The sequence below is a fragment of the Phascolarctos cinereus genome, unplaced genomic scaffold (assembly GCF_003287225.1).
Source record: "Phascolarctos cinereus isolate Bilbo 61053 unplaced genomic scaffold, phaCin_HiC Scaffold_5;HRSCAF=322, whole genome shotgun sequence".
In the NCBI taxonomy this organism is placed as follows: domain Eukaryota; kingdom Metazoa; phylum Chordata; class Mammalia; order Diprotodontia; family Phascolarctidae; genus Phascolarctos; species Phascolarctos cinereus.
This window is the reverse complement of record NW_027555958.1, coordinates 104909768-104931888: the sequence shown is the minus strand read 5'-3', so window position 1 is coordinate 104931888 and position 22121 is coordinate 104909768. Positions and strand designations below refer to the sequence as shown.

General features: G+C 39.2%; 1 protein-coding gene across 3 annotated transcripts in view; it reads left to right on the top strand.

Annotated features, from left to right (window-relative positions):
* Nucleotides 1-22121, top strand: part of SASH1 (SAM and SH3 domain containing 1) — a 240834-nt gene that overhangs the window by 204410 nt on the left and 14303 nt on the right. For all 3 annotated transcript variants that reach the window (XM_020986580.2, XM_020986578.2, XM_020986577.2), the window contains 6 exons: nucleotides 1036-1179; nucleotides 5913-6048; nucleotides 8084-8253; nucleotides 9605-9814; nucleotides 11356-11506; nucleotides 21709-21822. In XM_020986580.2, coding sequence (XP_020842239.1) covers nucleotides 1036-1179; nucleotides 5913-6048; nucleotides 8084-8253; nucleotides 9605-9814; nucleotides 11356-11506; nucleotides 21709-21822 — 925 coding nt within the window. The remainder of the gene's footprint in view (nucleotides 1-1035; nucleotides 1180-5912; nucleotides 6049-8083; nucleotides 8254-9604; nucleotides 9815-11355; nucleotides 11507-21708; nucleotides 21823-22121) is intronic.

The window sequence follows — 22121 nt, the reverse complement described above, 5'->3', positions numbered from 1 at the left end:
TAGATCCTCAGTCCAAATCTGATGCTCTTCTCACCTTAATTTTCTGCTACTGAAATGTAACCCTCTCTAAGTTGGAAAATAAGAGCAAAAAGACTATGATAAAGCATTTGTTTTGTGCTTACTATATGTCAGGCACTGGGATAAGTACAAGAAAGCAAAATAGCTTCTACCCTCTTGGAGCTTACATTCTAATGTGGGAAAACAAGACATGAAGGACTACTGGAATAAAGGGGAAAAGAGAAGAGGGTCGTATGCAGGTAGCTTGGTTTGGAAAGAATGGCTGGGAGGTAACATGGAGGCCTTTTGTTCCAGGCATGCTCAAGTCAAGGTAAATGGTAAAAGCTCAACTTTCAGATACCAAGATCTTGAGGACTGAAGGATAAGGGGATGAAAGTAATGATTAGAACTCAGGTAACATGGTTTAGAAATGGTAGCCCAGAAATAAGAATTTGCCCAGGCTGATCTGAACCAAAAGCTACCTTTTTGATTAAAAGACTATCCCAGATGGTCAATAATATTTCACTAACAGACAGTAAAAAAAAAATGGCATTATCAAGGCGAATTAAGAAAAAGCTGATGATAATAGTAATAAAAATAATCATTTTTATTGTTCAGTTTTTTCAGTCATGTGCAAGTCTTCATGACCCTCTTTGGGGTTTTCTTGGCAAGGATACTTAAATGGTTTGCTTTTTTCTTCTGCAGCTCATTTTACATCTGAAGAAAATGAGGCAAAAAGAGTTAAGGGACTTGCTCAGATTCCCTAAGTGCCTGAGTCCAGATTTGAACTCAGGAAGATGATTCCTGATTCCCGACCTGGCACTCTATCCACTGGGCCACCTGGCTGCCCTAGAAACAGCTAGCATTTATATAGTGCCCACTATTTGCTAAGTTCTTTATAAATATTATTTTCATTTGATCTTCACAACAATGAAAGGGATACTCCAGTATTGCTCTAATATACTGGACACAGAGAACCAGTATATTTCTCTTTTAATTTTAGGAGATTAATTTTATTTCTAATACTTTTCTTTGTAGGGTAAAGAGGGAGATTTTGTGTATAAAGAAGTAATCAAGTCACCAACTGCCTCCCGCATCTCTCTTGGAAAAAAGGTGAAATCAGTGAAAGAGACAATGAGGAAAAGAATGTCTAAGAAATACAGCAGTTCTGTTTCTGAGCAGGTATGTAACTGAAAAGCAGACCAGCATCCATGGCAATATGACAAAAAGTAGAATTCTCAATGCATGATCTTTTATAGAACAGAGTTTTATGTTTTCTTCAGGATCAGGCAGCTCTATCCATTCTTCACAAAGTCAGACTTTACTTTCCATCATATCTCACCCTACAAAGTAGGTATCTGGTATTGAAGAGAGGCCCAAATGGAGAAAAAATACTAGCTGTAGGGAAGACAAAGGAACTGGGCTCAAATCCCTCATCTGCTGTTACTACTTGTTTGACCTTGTTCAAATCACTTGTTCTTTGTATGGAAATTGAAGGCATGAGATTAGATGTCCTCTGATATGACCATCTACTTCCAAGTCTAAGATCCTATACATTTGATCTTTAGGAGCCAACAAAATAGAATCTTGAAAAGACAGTCCATTGTGTTCTTGTATTCCGGACATGTAGAATAAATTTAATTGCTCTAGAAACACACAATAAGGTAGGGGACCACAACTTACTAGTACTTAAATAGTAAGCGTGTTTTCACAAATTGACCTAACGCATAAACCATTAAGGTAACATAGAATTGATTTTTTTCGTTTCTCCTATGATTCCATCCCTTAGGAGCATGACCAATTTTAGACCTTAATTGCAATGGGAGAGAGATTAATGGTTAAGTAAATAAATGCTGTCTTAAATCTGGGCTTTGGGGTAATTCTGACCAATTTTTTCCCAAGAATGCCATTTTTAGCAGTTTTTACTCATTTCTGTTGGGTGCATTGTCAGACTATATGCGCATGCGGACACTGGCTTTTAAAATCAGTTTTTCCACTTGAAATATGTAAGCAATCACTCAGAAACTGCCAAATAAAACAGCTGGGAAAACAAACATTTTTGGTCTAATCGATATCGCCCTCTTGTGGACCATTAGAAAAAAAAAGATAAACCTATAATTGGACTTCTGTAATCAAGAGGAACATAGTGGTGCAGTGCAAACTCAGTCAATAAACATTTATTAAGTTCCTACTATATGTAGGGCACTGTGCTAAGCACTGGCGATACAAGGAAAGGCAAAAGTCCCTGTTCTAGAGAAATTCACAGCCTAATGGGGAACACTACATGTAAACAACTACGTACAAACAAGCTATCTACAGAATAAATTAGGAAAACACAGGGAAGACACTAAAGGGTAATTTTGGAAAGGCTTCCTATAGAAGTTGGGATCTTAACTGGGTGTTGATGAAAGCCAGGGAAGCTAGGGCAGAAATGAGGAAGGGGACCATTCTAGGGATGGAAGACAACCAATGAAAATGCCTGAGTTAGAAGATGGACTGTCTTGTTCAAAGAACAGGAAGGAGGCCTATGTCACTAGGTAGTAAAGAAGGTGAGGATGGGGAGGTATAAAGTATACTGTAAGGTAAAGGGGGTAAGTTATGGAGAGTTTAAAATGCTAAGGAGGATTTTATATTCAATCTTAAAGGTAGTAGGGAACCACTAGAGTTTATTGGGGCAGGGAGTGACATGGTTAGACTTGTATATTAGGGAGATCATGGATAGCTGAGTGGAGAATGGACAAAAGCATGGAAAGACTTGTGGCCAGTAGGCCAATCCAGTGGTCCAGATGTGAGATAATGAGGGCCTGTGCCAGGGCTGTGGCAGTGTCGAAGGAGAGAAGGGGGCATATGAGAGAGATTTTATGAAGACTCAGAGGAATTTGGTTTGAATCCTGGCTCTCCCATTTACTAGCTTGCAATGATGGCCAAATAGCTTCACCACTCTGAGCCTACTTTCTTTATCAGTAAAATGAGGGAATTAGACTAATGGTCTCTGAGTTCCCTTTCAGCTCTAAATCTGTGTTCCTATGGTATGATCTATAGTATCTTGCAGTTCAAACATAACTTCAGAAACATTATTTAGCCTTAGTGTAGGATGACCTCAGTCTAAATTTGTTAATATTCTAGTCTGTGGTCTTCACCAGTGGGGGAAGGGGATTCTTTTGGGGTTTTTTTCCATCATTTTCATATACTTGGCTGTACTGGCTTGAGGTGTTGTAGCTATTCTGTCCTTCTGTCTAGCTGTGAAGCATTTGCTATGTGTTCTTTTTAGACAGGCTGCTCTTATGCCAAACAAAATCAGAGCCTTCAATTTGAAGTCATTTCATTAGTGGATCATGTTTCTCAATAAACTGTAATACTCAAAAGTTCTTGTAAATTACATGTCCTGAATTTATAAGTATATAAAGATATAAAACATTAACATGAGATATATAAACATTAATATTAAATACATTATCACTATATATAATATATATATCACAAATTATGTATTATATAATAGATATAATAATATATAAATATAATGCATAAAAATAAAAGGTGATTATATGAAATTATGAGTATAATTTTAAGGTCACTTTGATAACATTATAATTTGATTAATGTACAGATGCCTTATTTAGTAAACAGTTGTTCTAAGCCTTAAGTTTGCTCTATTGTTTAAAAACTTATGATGATTTTTCCCTCCTATCACTTGTAAGAGGTAGGGTTGGTATTTTGGATTGATTGAGGGTTGTGCTATTTGGTGAAAAATATTAAAGTGCACGTATAGCATTGTGTGTGCATTTTCAGTTTAGTTTTCTTTCATTATGATATATTTCATACCTAATAAAGTCCAAACTGCTTAACCTACTGTTTAGCATCCTCCACAGTCTGGCTCCACCAGCCTCTTAGGCCTTACTTCATACCATTCCACTCCCCACACTCTAGTTGAACTGAAATGCAGCCTGTTCCATGAATAGAAGGTATGCTTTCCCATCTCCATGTCTTTGTTTGCTCTGTTACCTATTCCTTAAATACTCTGCACACCATCTCCTCCATGAAGCCTTCCCTTGATCCTCCTGAATTATAAATAACCTTGCCTCCCCTCATCCCCAGAAAAAAAACTGTCATGGTTCTTGATGCCCCATATGTATTAATCATGTTCTTTTTTTTTTTTTTTTTTAGTTTATAATGACTTCAGTCTTATCTTCCCCACTTGGTCCTTGAGTGCAGGGACCCTATATCTCAATTAGTGCACCATGTATTATTTGTTTTCCAGTGTTCCTCAGTGCGTAAAACAAGATACTTTATTGATGTTTGTTGAATGCATGCTATATAGGGAATTTAGTGTAGGGATCATTTTCCCCCTGTGTCTTACTTAGGAAGAATTATTTTTTTCAGGGCTTCAAAATTTGGCATTTCAGGGACCTTCTCATACTACATTGGTTTTATTAATACTGGCTTTTTTTGTGTTCTCTAGAAGTAAAGTATGGATTTGTATTAAACCAAAAGGTCCTATTACTGTTGACCTTAAATGTTTGCATGGCCTGCAGAATCCCATACTTTGTAGATAATTTTTGATGAATCTGCACCATGTAAATAATAGGTTTCAGTTCTGATGGTTTATGTTCACATGCCCACAGACAGATTGTGCCAAATCGCTTGTCATTTCTATATTAAAAAGAAGTCTTGTAGTTTATTTTAAAGTTGTACATTGACTTTGCAGCATTATTCCTCAAAATAAGTTGCTGGACAATGTATAGCAGCAATTGACTGCCCAAAATGGAATGGATTGCATCTTTTCTCATAGGATGAACTTGACTGTCAGCATTCTAATATGGACAAGACTTTACAGACTGGCTGTAAAATTGGAAGGAATGAAAATAGGGAAAAATCAAACTGCGCTGTTGCATGTGGAAAAAAGTATCATTGAGTCAACTGAAAAACAAAAACTTTACTGTCTACACGAGTTTTTAGCCAACTTAGGCATATCTGTCTAAGTGAAAACACAAGAATCCAGCGACTTAGGTTTTTTCCACTTGGCATAACATTTTGTTTCAGTTAAAAAATTGTGCTTCTTGTTAAGGTGGCATAATTATTCTGTGATGATTGTTCCAGATCTATATTCCTATTCTGTGGGCTCTATTTGGACCACTTTTGAAAGTTATACCTTTTACTGAGACTATTTAAAGTGCTAGAGACCTGGTTAGGGTTTTAGCTGAGCATTTTGAGAAAACGTTCATTTGTCTCACTTGGATTTCTTGAGGAAAATCTAAAGTGGAGAGTGTGAAAAATGGTTGTATTGACTACAACTTGAAAAATAAGATGTACAATCAGTCCACAAGTGCTTTTATTTATTAAGTGCTTGCTGTGTGCCAGGTAACCGTTTTAAGGACTGAAGATACAAAGAAAGGCAAAAACAGTTCCTGTCTCAGGGAGAAGGGAGGGAAGAAAAGGAGGGAGAAAATTTGGAACTCGAAAGCTTAAAAATTTGTGTTAAAAATTGTTTTTAACATGTAATTGGGGGAAAATGAAATATTAAAATGAAAAAAAAACAGTTCCTATCTCCTGGGCTCACATTCCAGTGGAAGCCATAATAATAATAGCTGGTATTTATATAATGCCTACTATGTGCTAAGTGATTTACAAATATTATTTCCTTTGATCCTTGCAAAAGGTAGGTACTGTTTTATCTCCATTTTTGAAACAAACCTGAAAATGACTAGGTATATAGAAGCCATATACTGATTAGATGTGAGGCAATCTCAGAGAGTACAGGGAAGGCTTCCTGAAAATCTATGATTTAATACATGTCATGGAATCAGGAATGGGACATTAAGGAAATTTTGAAATTAGTTACGGGCCATAGAATTAAGGAAGGACAATTTTTTGGCAACACAGGGAAATGTGTATTTGTTGTAACTTATTTTCAGGACTCCAGCACTGATGGAATACCGGGGTCTCCCCAGTCACCTCAACCTGATAAAGAGTCCCTGGAAAAACCTAAACTGAAAGCTGGTGGGTCTGTGGAGAGTCTGAGGAGTTCTCTCAGTGGTCAGAGCTCAATGAGTAAGTTGAATACCTGACTGTGACGTTTGTATTTGTGTGTGACGACTAAGTGCCTCGGGACAAGGCTCCAGTAGAGGTGTTTGCAAGCATAAATGCAGCGACAAGGCAATGATTCAAAAATTTTGAAATGTCAGTAGATTTTATACTGTAAACATTATGATAGCAGAAACTTTGGTAATTCTGTTTCTAAACTTCCCACTGAGAGCTCCAAATGCCTTACAGCAGTTTTCACACCAGTCATGGGAAAAACCACTTTCTTTTACTGGGAAAGAATGTTCTCAACCATTGGTAAAATTATGAAGGAGATTGAGTTAGTCATTAGTATTCCTTACCCCTCCCTCTTGAGGCGCTCTCCTTGGGGCTTAGGTAGGAAGTAGCGTGGACTAGTGGAAAGATTTGGATTCAAAGGATTTGGAGTCAAAAGACCTGGATTCAAAGTCAGGCTCTGCCCCTTATGTGACTTTGGGTAAGAGGTTTTCATTGTCCCTCAGCTAGCTTTTTCAGTGGTAAAATTAAGGCATCTATCTGGGTTTAATGACCTCTTAAGTTCCTTTCTGGTTCTACATTAATAATCCTTGTGGTCCAATGACCCTTCTTAGTCTATTGACTCATAATGTTCCGTAGAACTACTGAGACTTTTTCTCTGCCATGTTCCTTTTGTTCTATTAAGTTAAGTGAGAAGTGCTGGACTTAGGATCAGGAAGACTCAAGTTTAACTCAAACATTAGTTATGGGACCCTGGGCAAGTCACTTAACCTCTGTTGGACTCAGTTTCTTCATTTGTAAAATGGAGGCAATAATAGCACCTGCCTCCTATTGTTGTTAGGAGGATCAAGTTACATTATATGTAAAATGCTTTGCAAAAAAACCTTAGACTGCTATGTAAATGCTATTAATTTTTATTTTCATTAGTAGAAGTAAAGCTTATCCGTCCTGTATTTCACTCCCTAAAGCTTTCCTGAATGATACCTCAGTAATCTGATGCAGGGATGTAACTTGAGGTGCTAACGAGAGAGAGGTAAAGGAAAGAGCTGCCATCCTGATATAGAGGCCAGTGTCCCTCCTGTTTTACCCCCAGACTAACCAGAAGGGGGAATATCAACATGCAGGCCAGCAAGAGAGGTGTGTTTGCATAGCGAGTGCCTCAGGGTTTGCTCCAAGCGTACCACAATGATGGCATCTTGCATCTCCTAGGCCAAGCCCTGGGTGAAGGAAATGATGCTCAGGCTTTCTCGGAAGCATTTTTCTCTGGTTTTTATAAATGACAGATTTCTAGTGACTAAGCCAATGTTGACTTAAATACTCATTCTCCCTACCAATGATGGAGAACCAAGTGTTCCTGTATGTGTTATCCTAGTATATGCATTAACTTCTGTAACTTTTGTACTGCCTTAAAATGAGGGGAGTAAAGGGAGGGAAGTGATAATTGCAGGGTTTGTGGTGTTCTAGGTTTTAACATATGTGCTTATAGAGCATTGGATCATAATTTTTTTTAAAAAAAGTCTCTCTTTGTCAAAGTAATAAAGAACATTATAATTAGTGTTTGACGTTTCTAGTACTAGAAAGTCTTGCATTTGCACAATGGAAAGCTGTCCAAGAGTTGTACTGTTTTCTCTTCCATCATCTCTTTCCCCTGATGGTCAATATAGGAGGGCTCCTTTAAAAAAAAAATAGTGATATATGTAGGCAATGAGTAAGTTAAATACCCAACTCTGATGTTTGTATTTGTGTGCGACAGCCAAGTGCCTCAGGACAAGGCTCCAGTAGAGGTGTCCACAAGGATGCATGCAGCTACAGAAGACAATGATTCAAAAATTTAAAAATGTTAGTAGATTTGATACTGTAAACATTCTAATAGCAGAGGTAGAGGGCCAGTGTTTAATCCTGCGTCTAGTGATCTGTATGACCTGGGCAAGCCAGTTTATCTTGCTGGGCCCAGAAAAGAGCCTAAGAATTTTGTAGATAAGGAATGGGACCTTTCCAGGTCTAGGCCTGTCTGCTACTCAGACTTACTCTTGTTGTCTTCCCTACGAAGGTGGTCAGACGGTGAGTACAACTGATTCCTCAGCCAGTAACAGGGAGAGTGTCAAATCTGAAGATGGTGATGATGAAGAGCCTCCCTATCGAGGGCCTTTCTGTGGGCGAGCAAGGGTTCACACTGACTTTACACCTAGTCCTTATGATACAGACTCCCTCAAGCTCAAGGTATAGCCTGCCATTTTGTTCCTATAACGTGCATTTTGTTGGCTTGCTTTTGCAAATGTTTAAAAGAATTCTTTCCCTTCTTTGCTTTTTCATGCCTAAAACATTACTGAACTGGTCTCTCCTACAGTAAGAAATGGAACAAAGTCTAGCTAGATTTAAGAGGCTGGAGCTGCTATATTCACTCTACTCTTGCCATCTGCTAACTTGGGTTTCTCTCTAGAACAGGAGTTCTTCAACATTCATTTTTGTAAGATTTTGAGCGCCAAATTTTTCCCCTTCCCTCCCTTTCCCCCAAGACAGCAAGCAGTCTGACATATGTTTAACGTGATTATGCATATATAACCTGTTTCCACATTAGTCATGTTATGAAAGAAGAATCCAAAAGAAAAGGAAAAAAAAAACACAAGAAAGAAAGAACAAAAAACAAAGTGAAAATAGTATGCTGTGATCTGCATTCAGATAGTTCTTTCTCTGGATATGGATAGCATTTTCTATCACGAGTGTTTTGAAATTGTCTTGGATCATTGTATTGCTGAGAAGAGCTAAGTCTATCCTAGTTGATCGTTGCACAGTGTTGCCATTACTGTGTACAATATTCTCTTGGTTTTGCTCACTTCACTTAGCATCAGTAGAACAGGAATTCTTAAACATAGGTCTTTTAACTAGTTTGATAAATAATTATTTCAATATAATTCATTTCTTTTGTAATCCATTATGTTTTTATGCATTTAAAAACATTCTGAGAAGTGTCCCACTTCACCAGACTTCAAAAGGGGTTTGTGATACAAGAAAGGTTAAGAATTTGGAATTTTCATTTTCCATCTTGAGGCTCTGTTCAGTATATGCAAGCCTTAGTTGCCAATTTAGTTTTTACAGCGACTGAATTGTATAGGCAAGAGGAGGACAAGAAATCTTTTTTTTTTCAAATGAGATTTTAGGAGCTTTTTAAATGATGGGGAAGAAAATTGGAAGGCTTTGAGATAATGAATTTACTCTCCTATGAGCTACAGCATCAGGGTCAATCACTTGGTGCTTTCTGCGCTGGGATGTGGCCTGGTATATGAAGGAGGGAGAACATGGCAGAGTTCTATAATTCACTCCGAAGCTTCCATTAAAAGCACCGAAGGACCCAAATTGACTGACACATGCAGGAGTAGAGCCAAACACATGCAGATGTGCCCAGCTCTGTGCTACAAGTTAGGCTGAGAAAGCATAACCCAGCAAGTTTAATGGCTGAGCCCTAGTTACAGCAATCATAGCATTTCCAGTTAATTATTATGACATCTGAATGAATTATGCACAGAAATGTACTTAATGAAAAGATTCTAATGGAAAGTTCTCTGCTTCACAGAAAGGTGATATTATTGATATAATCAGCAAGCCTCCAATGGGTACCTGGATGGGATTGTTGAACAACAAAGTTGGTACTTTCAAATTTATCTATGTGGATGTGTTAAATGAAGAGGAAGAGAAACCCAAGCGCCCCACTAGGAGAAGGAGAAAAGGAAGACCACCACAGCCCAAATCTGTAGAAGATCTGCTTGACAGGATCAACCTAAAAGTCAGTTACTTCTCTTATCTGACATCACTTAGTTTTAGGGTAAATAAGGAATGTAGGGGCAGTTTCACAGAGGGGTTAGTTTAACTGATCTGGTTTAAGCACCTTTATAAGTAGCCAGTGTCAGGGATGTAGATAATATTGCAGTGCTGTTCATTGTTACTTAAATAATACAAGACATAACCTGGTAGAGTGGATAGAGGGCTGTCCTCAGAGTGAGGACAATCTGGATTCAAGTCCTGACTCTCCTGCCTCTGATACATTGTCTGAATAAGTTACTAAACTTCTTGGTACAATACCCTAAGTCAGAGGTGTCAGACATCAAAAATGTGGCCCACAACATTCCTGAGTGGGCTCAAACCAAACTAAAATGTAATTGGGAAATATTTAACAAAATAATTTAAAATACGGTACAATGTAAATCATATTACATTTTCAAATTAAGTCAATTTGTGGCAGCCCCAAGGGATCCTTATGTACGGATTAGTGGGCCCCATTTCTATTTGAGTTTGACATCACTGTCCTAAGCAGCTCTCTAAGATTAGAAATCACCCAAAAAAATTGCTAATCTGTATTGGGTAGGGGGGATTTCTTCATGGGCAGCTTTCTACAGTGATAGAATTAGAGGTCTGGACCCTCTCCTCCCCCAACTCACCAAAAAAACCCAAAAAACCCCAAAAAAACAAAAAACACTAAACCAATTACAGCTAGATCCTGATTTATGGGAATAATTAATAGTGTGAAGTGGTCATATGTATTTGAATTCAAACTATTAAAAGTTATAATTCTATAAAATATATTAATTGGTTCTTGCTTAATGGAAATATGCAGTGAAAATTCAGATATCACAAGTGGTTCACAAGGATTCCCTGTTCCTACTGTTTAGTGGAGCCTAGATGTATTTAATTGTCTAACACCCAGTGACTGAAGATAATTGATGAGTATGTCGGGGGTGACCCCATGTGAATTGGCAACCAATGCTGCATTAAAATGTGGTCACATGATCTAGGAGACTTCTTGTTTGAGATGCTCAGGCATAGGGAGAGACATTACGGTGCCAAAGTGGTCCTTTCCTGCTGCTGAAAAGTCAGTTCCTGAGCCAACAGGTTCCTCAATGGATCGTGAGGATAGCCACCTATTAGAAAAGCTATGTTTCCATTTCCTGGTACAAAGTTTCCAGCTGTCAATTCCTGCAAAAATCCAAAGGAGTTCCCTTTTCCCCCAGGGTACTAATGACTCTGTGCTATGATATACCAAAGTCAACAACTCATTTCCAATAACACATTTATAGATCCCTCTGGGAGGGACCAATCATCACATACAGTGTACCTATTCTGTTGTTAAATGAAAATATCATGTGTGAGAAATGTCTTACAAATTCGCTATTCTTGAGATAGAGAGGATTGGCTCTGAATCATAACCCAAGTTTGAGAACTCAGACTAGTTTTTAAGTTTATAGATTGTATGTGGCCTAGTGAACCACATTGTATACAGTAGGCACTTACTAATGGTTCAGTTATATAAAAGTTTTCTTTCCGTGGTAGGAACACATGCCCACCTTTCTGTTTAATGGCTATGAGGACCTGGACACCTTCAAGCTTCTGGAAGAAGAAGACTTGGATGAGCTAAACATCAGGGACCCAGAGCACAGAGCTGTGCTCTTGACAGCAGTGGAATTGTTACAAGAATATGACAGTAAGTGGTGTGCATGTGTTGGTGCTGATTATTTCTGGAGGCCTTCAGAATGAGAGGGAGCAAATAATTCAGTGAAAATAATTTTTAAATGTTCACCCCATGACTATTTTCCTAAGTTGGTATAAAAATAAGCTATGTTTTGAGTAAAATACAGGCCTGCCCTAAATTAGATCAACAACATGGTGCGGTACAAAGTGCCTTGGATTAGGAGTCAGAAGGTCAAGGTCTGCCACATTAGGTATATGACTAGATTCAATTCATTTTACCTCTGAGTGAAACCTACACAATAAGAAAGCTGGACTAGGTCATCTACAAGAGCCCTTCCAGCCCTGACCCTTCTTTGGCTCTGTGAGCCCTGAAGTCTCTTTTATCCTATTGTTTTCATAGTCAATATTTCTATTAATAAATGGGGGAAGACTACATAAGCTCTGCAACCAACCCTTATTAAGCACTGCTGTGTCCAGCTGCTAGTCCCTGTCCTAGCTTCTACTGCTACAAAGCAGAACAGACAAACTAAACACCAACTCAGTGATCCCCGACTTCACATTCTATTAGGGGAATACAACATATACCTAGATAAGTAAATACAGAGGGCTTTCTTTACAAAATTGATTTCAGGAGGAGGAGAGTGATAAGAACTGGTGTAAGGCAGCTGGGTAGCACAGTAGAGTGTTGGACTTGGAGTCGGGAAATCCCCATTTCAAATCCAGCCTCAGACACTCACTAGCTCTGTTTTCCTGGGCAAGTCACTTGACCTCTGCTCAAATTTCCTCATCCCTAAAATGAGAATAATAATAGTAAGTACCTACTATGTAGACCTTAAAGTGCTATAGAAGTGCTAGTTATTGTTGTTGTTGCTGCTGTATCAGGAAGGATTTTATGTAGGAAATGCTTAGAAGGAAGCCAGGTACTCGGAGGGGAAGAGGTGAGAAGAAAAAGCATTCTAGAGTTGGAAAATGGTATATGGGGAAGACTTAGCAGCACATTTTAACAGAGAGGCAAGGGGCGATGAGGGGAGAGAGAGAGGGAAAGAGAGGAGAGAGAAGAGAGGGCCTTGAGGTAGCCATGAAAGATTTTTGAGTAGAAGAGAAAGGGTAGTGCTCTCAACAGAAACAGGAAAGTTTTGGGAAGAAGGATGAGTTATGCTTTAGACATGCTGAATTTGCTGCATAATTGGGCCATCCATGTAATGAAGGAATGGCAGTCAAGATTTGAGAATTGGCTTCACTGACACTTGAATTCACAGAAATTGATAAGACATTTGGTTCAACAGACATTTTATTCATCAGGTCACTGGATAGTGTCACTGACAAAAATAGTGGTCCCCAGGAAGGAAAGACAAGTCAAATATGAAATTCTGTTTTGGACGTGCTGAATTTGAAGTGCCAGTGAGACATCCAGGCTGAGATGTGTAGCAAGCAGAAGAGCATCTGGGTCTAGTGCTTGGAAGAGAGGCCAGGGTTGGAGATGCAGATTTAGTAGTCAACTAAGTGGATGTAATTCAGTGGTATCAAACTCAAATAGAAACAGAGGCCACTAAACCATATGTTAGGATCCCTGTGGGATGCATATTGCCTTAGAAAAACTATAATTTACTATTATCCATGGTTTAGTGTATTTTTAGTTACTTTGTTAAATATTTCCCAATTACATTTTGATCTGGTTTGAGCCTCATGCAGTCTGTGTGTTTGACACCACTATTGATGTTGTTGTAGGTCTAGGAGTGAATGAAAATGCCAAGGGAGAAATTGCAGTGAGAGGAAAAATAAATTAAGGACTGCACCTCAGGGAATGCCCAACTCAAGGAATTACTAATATCAAGGCAAGGGACCATGAAGGACAGAAGTGGTTAAAAATAAGGGTGAGCACAGATTGGCTCGTCTCTGAAGTCAAGGGGAAAGAGTATCTTGAAGGAGAAGCTAGTCAACAAAAGGTCAAAGAGGCCACTGGATTTTGTAATTAGAATAAATTAACCAACAAGTATTTTTTAAGCACCTGCTCTGTGTCAGACTCTGTACTAGGCCCTAGAGATACAAATACGTATTTATGGAGTAGCCAAATAGAAGATAGTTTGGGAGGGAGGGCACCAAGCTTCATGCGGAAGATGATGCTTGAGCTGTGTGTCTTAACAGGAGAGGACTCTGTGAGGCCATAGGTCAAGAGGGAATGCCACTAAGGCACAGAGGTGGGATGTTGTGTGGGAGAAACAGGGAGAAGGAAGGTTTGGCTAGATCTCAGAACAGGAGAGGAAGATATATCCAATAAGTTGGAAGGTTAAGTTGAGGCTAGATTGGATAGGGATTTAAAGCCTGTCCAGAGGAGGTCATATTTTATCCTAGAACCGATGGGAAGCCACTGGAGTAAGGGAGTCACTTGGCCAGGTCCACTTTTCAAAAACTTGCTTTGGCAATAGCAGGTAGGGTGTCCTAGTGTGGAAAGACACAAGGCAAGGAGATCAGTTTGTAGACTGTTAGAAAAGTCTAGGTGGTTGGGGCAGCTAGGTGGTACAGTGGATAGAGCACCGGCCCTGGATTCAGGAGGATCTGAGTTCAAATGTGGCCTCAGATACATAGCTGTGTGACCCTGGGTAAGTCACTTAACCCCGGGTTGCCTAGCCAAAAACAAAACAAACAAACAAACGAAAAGTCTAGTTTGAAAGGTTTTGAGACTCTAAACTAAGTAGGTGGCTTTCTAAGTAGAGAGAGAAGGTTCAGATGCAAAAGAGGTTGGGTGGCAAGCTTTTGCAGCTGATTCGATATGTGTTGGGGAGGAGAGAGGAGTCGAGGATAATGCTGAGATTATGAACCTGAGTCATTAGAGAGATGGTAGTGGCTTCAATAGAAATAGGGAAGTTTAAAATAAAAGGTTTGTGTAGAAAGATTTTTTTAGTTTTAGATATGTTTTATACTTATATTTAAATTTTTCAAGTAGTGGCAGTGAAAGGGGAAGAGAGACATGACGTAGAAGGATCTAAGGAATGTTGTTTTTAGCATTATGAAGACCCCAGCATGTTTGTGAACAGATGGAAAGGAGACAGTGAAAAGAGAGAGATTAGAGATCATGGAGGCAAAAGGATGACATCGAAAGTACGGGTAGCGGAGAACTCTCTCTAAAGGATTAGCACAGACACTCAACCGTTTTTTTTTTAATGAACCCCCAGGGTAGCTGTACTTGGTCTTCTGCTACATAAGGGGAGGACGACAGAATATATGGTAGCGTTGATAATCTTTGAGGAGAGCTGAATGATGGAGAAGGCCAAAGTCCTCTGTTGTCAGTCTTTAGGGGTAGAGATATAGCTGTGGACTTGCAGAAAGAGGGAGTAATCATTAGCAGAAGAGAACCCAAGCACTATCAATATATAGTAGGTAAAACCAACATCTCGTTCTGGCAGGTTGGAAGACACTTTGTTCAGTCATTTTCGGTCATGTTGGACTTTTCATTTTAGGTTTTCTTAACAAAGATACTGGAGTGATTTGCCATTTTCTTCTCCAGCTCATTTTACAGATGAGGAAACCGAGACAAACAGGGTTGAGTGACTTGCCCAGGGTCACACAGCCAGAAAGTGTCGAGGCCAGATTTGAACACAGGAAGATGAGTCTTTCTGATTTCAGGCCCAGCAGTCTATTCACTGTGCCACCTAGTTGACCCAACAACACTCTACCCTAAAAAATAAATAAATAATAGTATTTATATGATGCTTTAAGGTTTGAAAAGCACATTATAAATATCTCATTTTGTCCCCACAATTACCCTGGGAAGGAGGTGCTGTTGTTATCTCTGCTTCACAGATGAGGAAACTGAGGCAGACAGAGGTTAAGTGACTTACCCATGCCCTTACAGCTACTAAGTGTCTGAAGCTAGATTTTAAACTTCGATCTTCCAGACCCCAAATTCAGTGGTACTATACCATGTAGAAGCTTATATAAACATACTAAGAGAAGTGAGTTGTTACCTATATGGTAATTTAAGAGGTTGAAAGTGGGGAGACTTGCAGTTAAGGTCCAAGAATCACCAAAGGTAACATTCCCTGGTGATTGTCTGTCCTATATAATCATCTGAGACCCAGCTTCCTAGTCTGAGGCTGGCTCTATTGGTCACCTACTCCCCAGCACATGCACATGGCCAGCCCTGTCTATGGAAAAGGCACCATTCATCAACTCTTCTACACCATTCTCTTCTCTCTGCCCTATTATCCCCTTCCCACCTACCACTTCTCTGCCACCTCTCTGACATCTAAGACTCATAGGCTGCACAAGCCTTTTTTGGTGCTATGAATCATACATAAACAACTATCGCCGTATGATCGATTCCTTCCCCATAATCATTAGTACCTCTGTTAGGGTACTTAGCATATTTTGACTTATTTTGTAGTTATTTGCATACTTGTTTTAGGCCTCACACCATATTTGTTAGCCTCTTAAAGGTAAGGATAACATCTTCTTATCTTTGTATATCCATAGGGGTAGGGGTATGGAATACCATTCCATTTCACCTATCTATCCCTCGCTTATTAAAATTTCCTCCATCACTCACCTCACGGCCTCAGTGCATTGCACATAGTAGACTATGCATATATGTTTGCTGAATTGAAGGAAGATAAATACCCAAAGTAAAGATAAGTAAGGAATTCTGTATTGATTTATGAACTTGTAACCAAAAAACGATAGTTTATTTTTACAGACTATAAACTGAATTCATTCAACTCAATGTTGTGTGTGTATATTCACACACACTCACTGTTTAGTAAGCTCACTTATCCCTTCTCCATTTTCCCAGGCTTAAGTCATCTTACATTAGGTCTTATCCTATAAGACATCATCTAAAATATTCCCAAAATTGCTCAATTGCTAAAATAGAATCCCTTTTGTTATTGAATTTAAATGCTTTTTTTCTTCAATCCTTCTGCTCCAGTGGGATGAAATTTTCCAGGCAGCATGTTCACTGCCAACAGCAGACATGCCAAAACACAGAGTTCGGCTAATGGTCGGAGGATTATTAGATATTGCTGCAGCATGTTAGGCCCAAGAGAGCAGCAATCAAATTATTCATGACGGCAAAATTCAGTTCTGTGTAATCGGGCATTTCCTCTAAAAGAGCTAACAATATTGAGACATACAAAATGTCAAGATTTCTGAAAGCGAAAAAAACATGACGCCTTAATGGTCTATATCTTGCAGAAGAGACCACCTTAAAATGAGCTCTTTCAGAGGCTAAAACCATAAGAAGAGCAGTGAGGTCTGAAACCCACTGTTCTCAGTTCCCGTCCATTCAGGAATGAATGGTAATGATGGGTTATCGTAACCTTGCCATGACCGTGTCTCCTTTGTGCTATCTCAACAGCTCAGATATTCATGAAAATGGGAGTCTAGATATCTATTTCCTCCTGCCCCTGATGAGTGTGTCCTAATTCTCCATCCTGAATATTTTAGCCATCAAATGGCCTTTGGCATTCAAGAGTTATTTCTTACATGAGCTCTCCATGATTCTATCACTAGGGAGAGTCTCTCCACTGATATGTACACGAGTTAGGATGGTGGGAACACAGAATGAGAGCTGGAAAGGACCTTGGAGACTTAGTCCAATTCCTTCATTTTAGAGATGAGGAAACTGAAGCCCAGAGGAGCTGAAGTGATTTGTCTGAAGTCTCAGGGACAGCAGACCCAAGATATGAATCCCTGCCCTTAAATCCACATCTAGTACCCTTTCTTTCCACTGTACCATACTGCTTCCCTTTGTGTCTTAGTAAATGGTCTTCCTTAGTAGCCCAGCTTCACTAAACAGGTCCTCTGATGGCAGACATACATCACAGTCAGAGTCATCACCACATCGGGATGAGGCATCAGAGTAGGAATTTAGTGGACTCAGTTAAAAGTAAAAGCTAAATAGTGAGTATATGATCTGCTGTCCATGCCAAGGACTTGAGAAATGTGATAATGGGCCAGATCCCTTGTTGTTCCAGCCAATAGTTTGCTTATGGCACTGGTTTCAAAGGACATTTTATGGGACAGTCTGCCTTCCATAACACCAACTTCAAAAGATGAGAATGAGCCACAGACATCCCTACCTCCTTTTAAAAATAATCTAATTTTCATTGATAGCTTTTGTCTATATGTCATATTCATTTCCAAATATGTATTCCCCCTTACACTCAGTGACTCTTGTAACAAATAAAAAAAAAAAACTCAGTTCAGCAAAATCAATCATGTCTGACAACATAAGCTATAATATTCCATATCTTTGGTCCCCCTACCTTGGCAAAGAAAACAGGGAGACACTTTTTTTTTCCAATTTTTCTCCAGGACTGAGCTTCATCCTCAGCTTAATAAATTCTGTTATGGAGCTACCATCCATGAACTTTTTTTCCACACTCCTTTAGCCTCTGATAATATTTTCAGGCTGTGCTCCCAGTTTTACATTAGTGAAAAACAGAAGTGCCTTTTATTGGTTCACAAAATCCATCTTCCACAGGTTAAGAGGTCTCCCTCATTTTGGCATTCCAAAATTGGGTCAACATGGATTTGTTCACATATCCTATCATCTCTTTCTTCCTTCCTTCAATTCTCTCATTCTTTTCTCGAGATTGGGAGAACAGAATGAGAGGACACACGGTGATTATCTTTGAAAGAGTACTCCTGTTTTGTTTCCACTCAGCACTTTGTGAACTGTTTTGACTTTGGGAGCAGTTGGGTTTCTATCCTCAGGGGCAGGTTACAACAACTCGGAAATCCCTTTCCTGGGTCTTGACTGATAGCTTAGGGCCCATCATTTTCTAAGTATAGTTTGGATTATTTCCCCAAATAATAGGCTAGGCTAAAATAGAGACTACAGAGAACCGTGGATTCTCACACACAATGAGGCCATCACTTTAGAATTTCTCTTTTTTCAGCAGTCCTAGGCATTTTCTTTTGGAGATATACTTTCAGGCATGTAACTATTTAATTTTGCATCGATCATTTAAAAATAACACTTTTAATGTTCATTTTCATTTAAGGCTTTTTTTGGCCCTGATTTATTTTTTTAAAAAAATGCATTCCATATGAGAAAGGCAAACAGGAACTGGTGAGTGAACAGTGAGAACAGCGGGAGCAGATGTGGTAGCCCTCTTAAAGTCAATATTTTTATTTTGATGACCTGAAAATAGGCATCATATTGATGGTTTCTTGATTTCTTTGAAGGAAAAAAAAAGAAAAGGAACGTGAATTAAAGCCATTCATCCTGCAGCTGATTATTTTGTATAAAGAAAAGGGATTATTGGTTTCTGTCTTATTTGACCAAGCATTTACTCTGTATAATAACATATTTTGTGTATAAACTCAGTTGCCTGTGTAGGGCTTCTGTCTGCCTCAGGCAAGCAAATTGTATAACATTTCAGCTCAGGTTTCTTGTCTCTAAAATGGAAGTAATAATAACACCTCCTGTTGTGTTGTGAGGATCAAATAAGATAATACATATATAGAAAACACTTTGCAGACTTTTTAAGTATCACATAAATGTTAGAGGCTATTATTGACATGTAACTCTACTACTGCTATTGGGATGTTTGAACAGAAGTTAAGCTTTTTTTATTCCCTTCCATTTAAGTACCAACAGATGGCAATAGGACTTCTCATTCTGATGGGGGGTGGGAGAACTCTCACCAGTCTGAAATATTTGAAATTTGCTGTGAAAATTTATTAAAAAAAAAATAAATCCATTCATCATTCTTTTATCTGAATGTGGATTGTCTGCTACACAATGAATCCCAGGTTAGCCTCTCCTAGCCACTTTGGTATACTTGAGCCCTGTCGCACTGATTAATTGGTATACATTCAGAGTACCCAAACCAGTGTTTATGTTGGCTCAAGCCTAAGTAAACTTGGAAGGTAAAGTCAATTAGTCAATCAACAGGTATTTTAAAAGTGCATATCCTATATGCTAAGCGCTCAGGATTCAAAAATTAAAATCAAATAACCCCTGCCCACTAGTAGCTTATATTCATCAGAGTAGAAACTATCATTCCACAAACGTTTATTGTTTACTTTGTGCCAGAGACTTTTCTAAACACTAAAGACGTGAAGAAAAATCAAACGTAGTCTTTGCCCTTGAGTGGGCTGGATTCTAATGGGGACAACATCTTTAAATATGGTTCTATGTAACATACACATGAAGTAGATACAAGGTAACCTTGGAGGTTACCTTGGAGGGGATGGTACTAGCAGCTAGGGAAAGACCTCCTGAAGAAGATGGAGGTAGAGGTGAGGTGGGAGACCATTGGAGGCATGGGGGACAGTCATAAGGTACGGAGGGGATATATGGAGTGTCATGTGTGAGAACCAGGTAGGCCAGTAGTGCTGGACCATAGAGTATGGGGAGGTGAGGCCCTAATAGCTGAAGGCATCGGGAAACCCCATGTATAAGAGGCCTTGGCAAAAAGACAGGACACAGGCTAATCATAAAAAGCCCATTCCAAAATCCAGTGGACATGAAATTTTTATTACTCATCCTTTGCCACTTTTTGCCAACCTAATTTCCAATGGTTTACCTCTAAATGTATCTGAAAAACTAAATAAAAACACCCATGATCATTTTAGCAAGTACTAATGCTCAATGTGCTGGGCCTGGAGTCAAGAAGACTTTTCTTCATGAGTTTAAATCTGGCCTCAGACCCTGACTAGTTTGGTGACCCTAGGCAAGTCACTTCACCCTGTTTGCTTCAGTTTCCTCCTCTGTAAAAAAAAAGAGCTGGAGAAGGAAATGACCAACCACTCTGGTATCTTTGCCAAGAAAACCTCAAATGTATTCATGAAGAGTCAGACACGACTATAAAATGACTGAATGACAACAATGTTCCTTTAGTTCTAGTAAAAATTAATTTTTTACATAAACACCTCCTTGTGCTTTCTCTTAATACTTGGCAATTAAGCTTTGAGTTTGACTCTTTCTTGAGCCATTGGAAGAACCTGTGGTCTCATGGATAAAAGCAAGACTTCCAAGCAAATGAGTGCTGGCCCTTCCTTTGATTAGCCATGTGAGCCTGCCTGGGCCTCAGTTTCTTTATCTGTAAAGCCAGGACAATGGTAGAGTTGTAATTGTACCCATCTCACGGAGTTGGGAGAATCAAATGAGACGAGGGCTCCATAAACTACAAAGTTCTAGATCAATGTGAACTATTATCATTACAGGTCACCCCTGTTTTGGAATTTTGTAATGGCCTAATTTTTTTAAGGAACATCCATGGTGGGGCGAAGGGATGTGGAGGAAGGACGTAATACAAGCTGGCGTCAGTGAGTTAAGTCACCGGATAGAAAAGAGAAGAATGATTTACTTCCCGGCAACCCCATGCTGTAAATTTCCCTCCTTCACTAACTTTCATACTCTACTCAGTTATAGCTTTAAAGCTGGAAGACGTCTCAGAAATTATCTGGTTCAAATCCTTTATTTTACAGAAGGAGGAATTGAGGTCCAGAGAGAGGTAAAATGTTCTTCCCAAGGCCGCACAGGTAGTGAGTGATCAAGTCAGGATGTAAAGCCAGGTCCTCTGCCAAATTCAGTGCTCCTTCCACTTCCACGCTATCAACAATCAGTTCATAAGCACTTATTAAGCACTTACTGTATACCAGGTACTTCTCTAAACACTGAGGATAGAAATACAAAAATGAAGCAGCCCCTTGCCCTCAATGACCTTACTTTTATTCTTTTTTTTGTTTTGTTTTGTTTCATTTTGCTTTTTTTGCTTGTTTTTTTTTGGGGGGGGGTTGGTTGGGCAACAGGAGTTAGGTGACTTGCCCAGTGTCACACAGCTAGTAAGTGTTGTGTGTCTGAGGCCGGATTTGAACTCAGGTCCTCCTGAATCCAGGGCCGGTGCTCTGTCTGCTGCACCATCTAGCTGTCCCCTTATATTCTAATAAAGAGTTTATATCCAAACTTTTAAGGGTAACTTTTTTTAAGTCACTGTACCTATTCCATGCAGAGTCTAAACCTGAGGCCTTCAGAGTGTCAATGTATTTTTAGTCTCTCTACTAAGTATAATATTTTAAAACAGAGACAGTCTCGCCTTCAATATACTCATTTTTTTTTCCTGAAGGATGGTAATTAAGCCTTCCCCAAAAGCCCTAACCCTAGGGATTATAGCACAAAATAGTATGTACAAGGGAAAAGTAAGGATTTAGAGGATTGTTTTGTTTTTTCTCTAACTTTTCTACACATTTGTCCACTTTTTCTAGGTAATAGTGACCAGTCAGGATCTCAGGAGAAACTTCTCATTGACAGCCAAGGCCTGAGTGGGTGCTCCCCAAGAGACTCAGGTTGCTATGAAGGCAGTGAAAACCTGGACAATGGTAATCACAACAAAGTGACTAATTCTCTGCAAACAGCCTTACATCATTCTGTCTTTTGGCTGGTGAAATTGCTTCATGCTTAACTTTCTTTCTGCCCACTCTCAGTTCCTCCTCCTGTCTGAATCACTGCTTTAAACATCATCCTTTCTCTCTCTCCTCCCGCGCCCTCTGTTCTGTGTTAGCGAAGGCAGTTTTCATATCGGGAGCTCTTACAGTGAGGAAATCACAGGCCCAGGTCTCATCCCTACTCCCCAACCCTGGCTTGTTTTAGAGTTTGAATTTTACTCCCTCTTGGAATT